The following is a 12,500-nucleotide window of genomic DNA, read 5'->3' as shown; positions in this document are numbered from 1 at the left end:
CAAATGCCAGTCCCTACACTACTACTACTACCCAAACAGGGACCAGACTATCAAGACTGTCAATCAAACACTACTATTCATTTACTTTCACATCAACATATATTTTTTTTTGTTTTGGGAGGGCCATGTCTGATAAATAGAACAAATAACTGAAGTAAAGACTCATTAAAATGATTTGAAAAAAAAACACACCCCAAAAACGAAAAAAAAACGAACTGTTCAAACATAGATGGAACCATCAAGATTAACAGTCATATTGTATTGGTGAACTATTTTCAAGCAAACGGAGATTTTTTTTTTTTTTCCCGACAATTGAAAGGTCAGAATACAGGCAAGTGGAAAAAAAAAAAAAAAAAAAAAAAAAAAATCCGGCACGTGAAACCGGTTGTTTAGTGTCAATCATGTCACAACATGCTGTTGCCGGAAAAGGGCAGGCACCGGCTGGAAGCGAAATAGGCCTTGAGGCGAGGCCTCTCCGACATGCGGTCCTTGAAGGCGACCAGTAAGGGGATGGAAGTCTTCTGGGCCTCCCAGGCCTCTGGGAACTGACTCTGTGTCGCTCGGAGCACGTGCAGCACAGCCAGGTCCACGTAGGTCACGCTGTCCCCCACCATGAATCTGCCCCACAGGAAAAAAACAACAGCAAACAAATAAACATGGGAAAGTGTTCGTATGTGTGTGTGTGTGTGTGTGTGTGTGTGTGTGTGTGTGTGTGTGTGTGTGTGTGTGTGTGTGAGAGAGAGAGAGAGAGAGAGAGAGAGGTAGTTTAAATGATTTTATTCTGTCTCCCTCCCTCTCTCAAGTACCATATAGTTTCCATTTTCCCTCATCTGTGACTCTCTCTCTATCTATCTTTCGTTACTCTCTCTCCTGTCGGATATACACGCACGCGAATGCACGCACGCACGTAACTGGAGTTAACTCCCCCGCACCCCTCTAATTTCTCCATCCTTACCTATCCTACCCCCCCCACAAACACGCACACCCTCTCTACCTCTCCCTCTAGCACACATACATGCGCGCGCACGTGCGTCACACACACACACACACACACACACACACACACACACACACACACACACACACACACACACACACACACACACACCCTTGATGTTCGTCCTTCGGATTCGAAGATGAACATGGCTTCAAAAATCAGATGGAAGAATAGTAGCTGTGGGTCCAGAGGTGACTGATGAGGCCAGTCCAGGCCCTGAAGGCTCACCCACATGTGGGGCACAAGTGAGTGGGTGCTGCTCGGGCCTTACGCACAGCAGTCTTTCGTTGCGCCTGGGTGATGCTCCTGTCTTCAGCTGCACAGGCTCCCGTGGTGATCTGATATTTTGCTGCGCCGAGCTGGATGGTCCAGAGCAAGTGTCTCCCACATGTTGATGTCAACGCCCACGTCTTTGAAGGACGCATTGAGGCAATCTTTGTAGCATTTCTTCTGACCTCCAACTGAGCACTTGCCCTGACACAGTTCTCCATACAGCAGCTGTTTTGGCAGTCGACTATCTGGCATTCTGACTATAAATGTCCAGTCAACCTGGCTTGGGCTTTCTGCAGGAGGGTGTAGACGCTGCAGAGGCCAGCTCGTTCCAGGACTTCCATGTCAGGGACTTTGTCTTACCATCTGGTGTGGAAGAGTCTGCAAAGACAGCTCAAGTGGAAGCGATTGATATGTTTGGCGCATTTGCAGTAGGCAGTCTGGATGTGATGGTTCTGCCCCTTTGCTGTGATGCCTGGCTCCTGGTATGGCTTTCCGGGGGCAGGCTGGTCTTTTTGGTGCTGACGGTGAGACCAAATTTGCCGCAGGCTTGTGAGAAGCAGCATTTCATACTGCATCTTCTGCTCTATGCTGACATTGAGTGCACAGTCGTCAGCAAACAAGAAGTCTCTGATGACCGTCTCTTTCACCTTTGTTACAGTCTGTAGGCGCCTGATGTTGAACAATCTCCCGTCAGTCCTGTACCTGACGTGGATCCCTTCTTCACAATCATGGATGGCGTCTGAGAGCATGGTAGAGAATACCATACTGAACAGAGTCGAGGTGAGAACGCAGCCTTGTTTGACGCTGTTTGTCACTGGAAAGGTTTCTGACTTGTATCCGTCATCCAGAACTTTCATGCCATCGTGGAACTATCGGACAATTGTGATGAACTTGCTGGGGCAGCCAAACTTCTCCATGATCTTCCACAAGCCTTCTCTATGCACCGTATCGAATCGTAGAAACACTTTGTGTCATGGCTGTCTGCGTAGCCCTGGATTTCATCCGCCTTCTTGCTGAACCATGTGTCCTGCATCTCGCGAAGTTTCTTCTGCACCGTTCTTTTTGCGTTAGCACGGGCATCTTCCTTAGCTTGTGACGTGGCGTCGTTCTGATGCGCTCTGAACAGTTTATTTTTCTCTGTAATGTGCCTGTATTTCTTCATCATTTTCATTGAACCAGTTTTGGTTTCTTCGGGTTGCTGGTCTGAGATGTTCGAGGGCATTAGTGTAGACAGCGTCTCTGAAGGCCATCCACTGTTCTTCAACGCTGGTCCCGTCTCCCTGTGGTGTGTCTGGCAGTCAGCCTTCAGGGTTGTCGGTGAGATCTTCTTCAACCATGCTGCTTTTCAGCTTGGAGACATTCAGCCTCTTTGCAGGCTTCTGTCCTTGGAGTCTTCTCATGGGCAGAATGCAAAGCCTGAACATGGACACAGTGACGTGGTGGTGGTCGGTCCACCAGTCGGCACGACACATCACTCTCGTTACTCTAACATCCAGACTGTCCCTCTCCCTGGTGATGACGTAGTCGATAAGATGCCTGTGCCTCGAAGAAGGGTGCATCCATGACGTCTTCTATGGGTCTGTTGGCGGAACAAGGTGTTGGTGATGACAAGGTCATGTGTGTAGCACACGTCTTGAGGAGCATAAGGCCGTGGTGTTACACTTGCCAGTGCCGTGTCTTCCAGTGATCCCTTCCCAGGTTTAATAGTCTGTCCCTTCTCTGGCATTGATGTCCCCAAGAACAGTGAGCTTCTCTGACTGTGGGACTGCTGAAATGAGGGCGTCAAGGTCACCATATAACTTGTCTTTAATGTCATCTGCATTGGTCATGGTGAGAGCGTAGGGCACTAATCAGCATTGCACTCTTCTTGTTTGAAAGTGGGAGCTGAAGTGTCATCAGGCAGTTGTTGATACTCTCTGGAAGCTTGGTGAGTTTACAGGTGAGGTGAGATTTAATGGCAAATCTCACGCCTGCTTCTTGTCGTTCAGCGCTGCTGCGACCACTCCAGAAGAACGTATATCCACCACCACGTTCTGTTCGCTGGCCCTTGTCTGCTGGGCGCGTTTCTCTGAGAGCTGCTATGTCCACGTTGTAGCGAGCTAGCTCTATGGTAACCAGTGCAGTTCTTCTCCCTGGTCTGTCTGTCTTGATGTTATCCAGCAGAGTTCTCATGTTCCACACCCCAAGGTTGAACACTGTCACTTTCTTCTTCTTTTTTGTTTGTTGACTGCTAAGAGGGACCCCCACCAGCCGCGGTAAGCTGGCCAGGGAGAAGTGAAGCAGGCTATGTTTGAGGCACCTTTTCTAGCCCATTCCTCAATGTAGGTGAGCAGAGTGTTCCTAAACAGGATTGCTTGGACACCCAGGGGGCTGCCAAACGCCACTGATGCTTCAGTCCAGTAGAGGGTGACTCTATGCCTGGGGCCGCCTGTGTGCAGGTTTGTGACACTCAGCTTTCAGTGTATCCGCATCTGCTGCTTCGCCACTCGCCCATCGCCACAGGACTTGAGGTGCTGCGCGGTATAGTTTGAAGCCATGACTTGCGCTTGACTTGGATTAAAGTGATGGAGAGTTGCGCAGGTCCTCAGCCTCAGTCTCTCGTCCCGGCCTCTCTGGGCCCAGTGGCAAGACATAGTCGAGGCTGCTGGAGATAGGTCAGGATGCAGTGGATGGCCGGCAGTGTTCTGCAAGTGTTTCACTGCGCCCTTTTAGTGCTCCACGGCGCATTGCTGAGAATCACCTTTCTGGCCATTGAACCAATGATGGTTACTTCCGCGCAGCCCACCGAACCCAGGCTTCACACTCTAGGTAGACAAATGTTGTGGGTCCACTTCAGTTCTTGCAGCATGCCCGCAAGTCTCTCTACCCATTGTTTGGCATCCTCATCCACCAATTCAGCCATTGGGAGATGTATCATCTTCCGCCTGCTCCACCGTTGGGATGACCTCATTGTATTTGACCCATACATAGGGGCTTGTTCGTGGGCGTCAGAGCGTGTCCACACACCGGTGGTCCATGCTGGCCGCACGTTATGTATATGGGGCCAACACCCACCTCTCTTAAAAGCCATCTTCAATGATGTACCAGATCTGGTAGAGACTATTCCTCTCCAGGTCGGCATTTCATGTTGGGTTTACTCTCCACATGCGGCAGGTAGTACCGGGTAAAATGGTTACCAGCAGCAGAGAAGAACCTGGCCACATACAGCCACACATACACACACCAACCCACCCACACATACAAACGTACACACACACACACCACCATGTACTCACCCATGACCTCCCTTGTTAGCTGCCAGGGCCTTTTCAAAGTGCTGCAAAAACTTGGGCATGCGTTCCTTGACAAAAAACTCCTGGTATGGTTTGGTCTCCTCCACCTGGTCAAAGTAAGATGCTGTCCAGTTCTTGCCGTGGAAAGACAGAACACCTGAAAACAGAGGGAGGCTGAAGATGTAAAATCATAGGAAGCAGGAAAGAATGATTACATGGAGTTTAGGGTAGGTAGGCCTAGTTTCGAACGATTTTGTTTTTGAAGGCTTTCTTCGATTGGTTGCACCAGGAAATGTTCGTCTACTTTTTTTCAGCTTTTTCTCAATGGTTGAAAATGCAGGGGTACGGTGCGAACGGGCAAGCCTAATTGTGTATAATGGGTTTGGGTACACGTGGACAATGATATTATTAAAACAGAAGAAGGTCTTGAACTCATTAGATATAACATATTACTGGAACATCATACCAGACTGTTGTATTGTTTGTTTTGATTGCAAACACACACACACACACACACACACACACACACACACACACATTAAAACACGACAAACAAACACGCCCTTTTGGGAGCGCTCAGAATTGTGCAGCGTCGTTAGCAAATAAACTCACGTCAAACTATCCTATGGTCTAATTGAAAACGTCATTATTTTGGAGATTCCAGTCAAAACTGACGTCCTGATCTGTTACCAACATGCTTTCTTAACAGTCCCAGCAGTGGTAATGCACAATTGATTCAACATATCCCATCAAATCACCTACTTTAAACTGTGTCAAACAACTTGCTTCCCTTGATTTTAGGATTTGAGAGCACGCCTGTGAACATGGTCGGCAGTGGTGCGCGAATAGAAGAAAGAGCGCGGAAATAGTCGGAAATAGCTGATGTTTGACTAGTTCTTTGAAGTGGACATTCATTAAGGTATCAAAACGACGCCAAAGCAGACAATCAACTGCGAAATGTGTGTTGTGAGAATGCTTCGAAGTTGGGCGATACACGACCCGTTCGCAATGACATGCTGTCGGAATTAGACCTACTTACCCTTCACCATGGAACACACACAGGGAAGGTAGGGGGTGGGGGGTCGGAGGGGGGGGGGAGTGAGAAACAGCGGACAAAAGTACATTTGGGATGTTGAACTTGTGTGTGTGTGCATGTGTGTGTCACTGTGTGTGTGTGTGTGTGTGTGTGTGTGTGCGCGCGCGCGCGCGCGTACGTGCTTATACGCTTGTGGCATGCACATCCACATCGATGTATCCACACACTGTTTTTCACAATTCTGATATTACATGTTGTCTGTATTGCTGTTTGTCACTACAGGTTCCTCTGTGTGAAATTCCAGCTGCTTTCCACATGGAGAGTGCCCCACCACATTGCAGCACCACTCTTTTTTTCTTTTTTTTTAACTCTTTTTTTAAGACTTCTTTTGCTATTCTGTCTGCAAGTGGGTTTGTTTTACTAAGGGGAGTTTTCTGCAGAATTCACTTTACCAGGGACAACCCTTTTGCTGCTTGGGTTCTTTTATTTTTTTTTTTTAATTATTTTTTTTACGTGCACAAAGACCAGTGTGCTCGGTTTGTTGTCTCAGCCTGAAGGCTAGCACCCAGATCACCACCACACAAGATCTAGTGGAAGGAGGTGTGGAGTAAAATTCACAGTGATGGGAACTGAACCTGTGGAACCAGGAGCATCCCAGTCAGGCGCAGTCCTTTGCTGCCAACCTCCACTGTCCCCCAAATTGCAGCTGTATCTTTTTTTTTTCACCATTCCATTGCTTCGTGCATGGTCTTCTTCTTCTGCGTTCGTGAGATTGAACTCCCACGTTCACTCGTTTGTACATGAGTGGGCTTTTCAGTCCCTTCAGCGCATACAAAATTCTGCTGCCCGACTCGTCCTCAGAAAGAAAAGATCTGAGCACATCACTCCTCTTTTGCAACATCTCCACTGGCTCCCTGTCTCACACTGAATAAAGTACAAGATCAGCACTCTATGCTACAAATGTATTCACAAATCAGCCCCTTCCTATCTCTGTGGCTGCCTTCACCTCTACACTCCATCTCGCTCACTACGATCACCTTCGGATCCACTCCACTTACGCATACCCAGATTCAAACTCTCGACTGTTGGCCGCCGTTCTTTCTCTGTCTCCTGACCTTGCTTCTCAAGTCTCCACACTCAGCTCTTTCAAGTCTGGCCTTAAAACCCACCTCTTCCCAAAATAGCCTCCCTTCCCTGCCTCTTCCTTGTCTTTAGATTCTCCAGTTTTAGAGTTATGCGTGCGTGAGAATGACTGGTGCGAAAGCGCTTAGATTTGTCTATGCACAAGATTCAGCGCTATGTAAGTACCATTGTTATTATTATTACTATTATTTTACTCGTGCATGGTCAACAGACGCCTGTAACATTAAGAAACACCACGTTAGTGTACAGACATAACACTGAGCAACACAGCTTTCCTTGCTGTACCTTCCCCGATGTAGTCGTGCACAGTGGTGTTGATCTGGTCAGCGTGCCACTCGTCCTCCTCACTGGCCGGGTACAGCCCGTGCTTCTTGCCCAGGTAGCGGCACGCCACCCCGGTCTGGGACAGGCTGAACCCCCCTGATGAAAAACGGCACCCGGGAAGATATGAATTTTGATCGGGCGAGCACACACACTGACAGGCACGTTCATGCAAGGTATTTATACGCTCGCTCGCTCGCTCGGGCATTCAATCATGCATGCTCAAACGCACGCACGCGCGCATACACACTCACTTCCTCCAAACGCGCACACACACACACACACACACACACATGGTATACACACAGCACACACACATGCACACACTCAAGCACTCACTCAAGCACTCCTTGTATAAATTATATATATATATATATATATATATATATATATATATATATATATATATATATATATGTGCGCACTCACTCACACACTGACACACACACACACACACACACACACACACACACACACACACTCACACTACACACACACACACACACACTGACACACACACACACACACACTGACACACACACACACACACTGACACACACACACACACACAATACTACACTACACTACTCTACTCCGTCCGCCACAGAATGTCGAAAACGTCCTCTTGGTTTGGCGCCGTTTTTTGGCCCCACCCACCACAACACGAACATTAACACCACACAGCAACATACACCTCTCTGCACCGACACGCGCTACAGGTTTGAACATAGCCACGAACACAATCAAATCACCGTCCCCAAACCCTACCCTACCTTTCTCAATGACGGGCACAGCGAAAACGGGGTAGCCGGTCCACTGGCCCTGACGGAAGAGCTCGAGGACTTTGTCATGCACCATCATGTACGGCACCCCGGCCTCTTCCAGCACCAACTTGATGAACTCTGAGCGGCCAGGCCCGCCCTGCATTACTTTTTGGGGGTCCCAGTAGTACACCTTGTACACGTCTCCCCCCTGGCCTGTCCCCGCCATGGTTCAGTTGAGTGAGGTTCGAATCTCGTTGGTGGTTGGTAGCTTGCTCGCTGATCGGAGAGTTGCAGTAGTTGTAGTAGAGTTTTAACGACGGTCAAGTTGTTCAAGGATCTAGTCTTCGTTGTAGTTGTGCGTGGTTATGACTGTTAACAAAGACTATATATGTATATATACATACATTCATATATATGTACATATATAGTATTGGCTGTTGAATGGTCAAGGGAGAGGGAGAGAGGGAGGAAGGGTTGAGGTGAAATGTGGGGTGTGGGGTGAGTTACGGGGGTGACTGTCATTAACTGCAATGAGGCTGGGATGGAGTGGAAGTGTGTGAGTGTGAGTGTGAGTGCGTTCGTGTGTGTGTGTGTGTGTGTGTGTGTGTTTGTACGCGTGTGTGCGGCGCGCATGTGTGCATGTCAGCGCGTGTGTGATTGTTTGTATGCGTATGTCTCTGTGTGTGGCGGAGTTAATAAACAAAATGGCCATACACGTGAAATGTTACATGTCTGTATGAGTATGTACGTGTTCATGACTGAAACCTATTTGAATGACACAGGAAACGAATGATGAGCGCCCATTGAAAGCTGTCAGCTAGCTCTACCCAGGTAGGCAGCCTGTTGTGCAACTGATTCCGTTTTTGTAAAGCGCGTAGAGCTTGGTCTCTGACCGAGGATAGGCGCAATGTAATTATCCATATCGTATGAGATTAGATGAGATCATATGTCAGTGTGTGCAGTGTGTGTGTGTGTGTGTGTGTGTGTGTGTGCGTGCGTGCGTGCGTGCGTGTGTGTGTGTGTGTGTGTGTGTGTGTGTGTGTGTGGAAATGTGTGACGAAAGGTTGTATCGGGCAGAGCTTTTTGCCCAGTTACAATACCTAAAGTGTGTTTGCTTTCCCTGCGCCCTTTTCTGTCCGTTGACTGCGCTTCATTCAGTATTCAGTTTTGCGAATCGTAAGAAATAGCCGCACAGTGCTTTCCTTTGTCACTCGCACTCCAGCATGCACACCACACCCTACCCCCGACACACAGGGACATTGTACAGTCACTCTTACACCCAACACGCACACACACACACACAGACACACACACATACACACAAGTTTAAAGTTTCAAGTTTTAATTATCCTTTCACTTCTATTGGAGTATGGAGGATTACATTTCCAAATTAATACGCAACAATGTCACATTAAAGTTGAGAAAACACAAATGTCTTTTAACTCCAAAAGTATAGTTAGGCAACATTTTCAAATCTAATCATCTTACTTACAGCTAAAATGACTTTTTTTTGCCTCCTTGGAGCATATTACAAAAATTAAAAACGGATTTTGGAGACAAATATTTTTTAGGAACATATCTATTTCGTAACTGATCATAATTGGGACATTCCACACACACACACACACACACACACGGACAAGACTTCCAAAATGGCGGAGACTACACTCAGCGGATAATTTCTTCGCGGTAAGAAGTTGTCGCAGACGTTTTGGAAACATGAGAACAAGAAAATCGAGCGGGAAACCAGTTGCAGCTGCACACAGTAAAACCGCTCAGAACAATGAGGCGACCGGACTCCTCCTTAAAACCGTTGAGTCCGTGAAGGTTTTGCGAAGCGAGTCTGGGAGTACTGAACGTACAAAGCGGTTGTCTAATCCCACCGACACGAGTTCCACGAATACAAGACCGATGAGCAATCTCAGTTCCATTCCCGAGATGTCCAACACGATCATGGATCTAAGAAAAATCGTGTGATCGTGTCTCTTCCCTGGAAGCAACTGTACGGGGACAACAGGAGCCAACAAAACGTTGCAGAATGGAACCTGTTTCCATGACAACACAGGCAACACAAACTGAAAGCCCCAGTCTTAGCCCCAGCCCCAGCCCTACACCTACACCTACCTACGCCGACGTGGCCAGAGTTTCCTCACCAGAGAACCCGGCAGCAGAGAAAAAACGAGCAAGCCACCAAAACAAAACTGCCCTTCAAAAGAAGAAAAAAGAAGTTGAAAAATCGGTGACGTCTTGTGACGAAAAGACGATGGATGACGTAAAAAGTACAAAGTCTGGAAGTACATGCTCTGCGCAGAAAGAAGGAAATGGGGAATTACCCAAGGTAATAATTCTCCATGATTCCGTGCTCAACCATGTGCAGGAAAACAGACTGGGCAGATCATACCAGTGTCTGAAACCAGAAATTTACTTCAAGCTGTCACCACCACAGAGAAAAAGCCTGAAGCTGTTGTCATTCATTGTGGCATCAACGACTTAAGATCAAAAGATACAACAGAAGTCAGTAATTTCTTTACCTCAACATTGAAAGACACTGCAAAGAAAAATCCAACAACAAAGTTCATCGTAAGTTCAGCAACCACTGTCAAAGATTCAAAACTGGAGGTCAAGAGACAACTGTTCAACGCAATGGTGGCTTCGGAACTGTTTGACGAAAAAAACATATCATTTATAAAGAACGACAACCTCAAGACCAACGCCCTCAGAGACGCTGTCCACCCCAACGGCAGAGGAGCCAGCATCCTCGCAGGAACCATCGGGCGACATGTTCGAGATCTTCTCTGGGAAACACCGAAGAAATCAACACGCAGAGCCAGGTTCCACCATCATCAGAACCCCGCCCCCTTTCATCACGGCTGGTACAATCCTTACGACGCACTGATGGACTGGCCAGTGTTCTATTAACATTTGCGTCAACTTCTGCCTGGCACTGATAAACTTTTGTGCTGAGCGATATTCTTGTTTTGCTGAGTGACCTTTCTTCCTGCCGTTTGCAAGTGCATTTTTTGTTGACAATATTTAGACTATTATTTTTGTTTCCCCGTTTCCTTTCATTTACTGTTTATTTTCACCATCATACAGTTTGATTTATTCATAGTATTAATAACATTATATTCCTATCTGATAGGAAAGATAATTTGTAATGAAAAAACAAACGCAATTGCAAATTAGGCTGCTCCAGTGGAACTGCAGATCTATTCTATCTAACCTGGCCTATTTGAAACATTTTCTAGCATCAAGTAAGTGTGATGTTTTGATTCTGCAGTCACTTAATATCAGTGCATGTAAGCTTCCCAAACTTCCAAATTATTATTTTCCACCAGTATATGAAACTGGGAACGAGAGCAAGAAGATAAGTACTGCTATTTATATACTTAGGGAATTACAGTATAATCTATGTGAGTCTACTGTTTTAAAATCTATTGCAAGCTTTGACATACACTCTTGTGCAGCTACAGTAAAATTTAGCAACAAGCTAATTCTTAACGTACTTTCCGTTTATCTTCCGAAAGGTCCAAACGATCGAAATACTGAGTGGCTTAGAACATTACAAGAACAACAGCCTGGTAAATGTGTAATAGCTGGTGATTTCAATGCTCACGCTCCATTCTGGGAAAAGGACTGTAAAACTGTAACAAGCAATCGGTTAATAGAAAACATCACTGACAGCCCCTTTTATCTTATGAATGATGGTAGTGTTACTAGAATTCCTGACGTCTCAAAACACAGACCAACAGCAATTGACCTGACACTAATATCCCCGGAGCTAGTCCCATCATGTACCTGGGAAACACATAAAGACACATTGGGAAGCGACCATGTGCCTATCATCATTACAATCGCTGATGATGATAATCAGCCTGATAATAACGTCGACATAATTCCAAAATATAAATATAGAAATGCAAATTGGGATTTATTTCAAAACATTCTTACCTCTCACGATTTTGAAAAACTTGAGAATGAGAGTGTAGATGTAATGTATTCAAATTTTACAGAAGCTGTGTTATCAGCAGCTGATATGTCGATCCCAAAAGTAAAGGCTGTGAAGTCAGGTGACCGTTCAGGCAATGTCTGGTGGAATGATGCATGTGAAAAGGCAGTTAGTTACAAGAAAGAAACATTTAAGAACTACCTCGCGGACAGTAAGCCCCCAAACCACAAAGAAATGAAGAAAGCAAACACTCAGAGTAATATGACTGTAGCCCAAGCTAAAAAAGATCATTGGTCATCATTTTGTTCACAAGAAATTTCAGATCATAAAGACTTTAATAAAGTTTAGACAAAAATGAAAGAAATGAAAAATGGAATAAAGTTACCAAGTTGCCCAATATCAAATGACTCACAAAACAAGTTTCTATCAGATCAGGAAAAGGCAGAAATCTTTGTTGAAATGTTTGCGAAAAATAGCAAATACGAAGGCTTATCACCTGCGTGTAAAACACACAGAGACAGGGAAGAAAATAGTGCTTTATACAGTGATCCCATTCCGCAAAATGACTTGTGGTTTAATTCTCCTATTACATATGAGGAGTTACAAACCGCTATAGCTTCCCTTGGCAATAAAAAAAGTTCAGTTGGAATCGATGCACTATCGAATGTGATGCTAAAACACATCTCAAAAAATTGTATCGTTTTCCTACACAAAATATATCAGATCTGGAACTGTACCACAGATA

At 46.0% G+C, this 12,500-nt stretch overlaps 1 protein-coding gene across 1 annotated transcript; it reads right to left on the bottom strand.

Annotated features, from left to right (window-relative positions):
* Positions 1–356: 356 nt before the first annotated feature.
* LOC143294035 (glutathione S-transferase-like) lies at positions 357–8,170 on the bottom strand. Its single transcript, XM_076605434.1, has 4 exons — positions 7,816–8,170; positions 7,007–7,141; positions 4,546–4,699; positions 357–618 (listed from the first exon to the last, which is right to left on the bottom strand). Exons 1-4 carry the CDS (start codon positions 8,030–8,032, stop codon positions 405–407), a joined length of 720 nt encoding a protein of 239 aa, XP_076461549.1. The 5' UTR covers positions 8,033–8,170; the 3' UTR covers positions 357–404.
* Between the last annotated feature and the right edge of the window lie 4,330 nt (positions 8,171–12,500).

Source organism: Babylonia areolata, chromosome 19 (assembly GCF_041734735.1).
Source record: "Babylonia areolata isolate BAREFJ2019XMU chromosome 19, ASM4173473v1, whole genome shotgun sequence".
NCBI classification, from domain to species: domain Eukaryota; kingdom Metazoa; phylum Mollusca; class Gastropoda; order Neogastropoda; family Buccinidae; genus Babylonia; species Babylonia areolata.
Note: the sequence above shows the minus strand (reverse complement) of the source record. Positions and strands in the feature narration are given on the sequence as shown.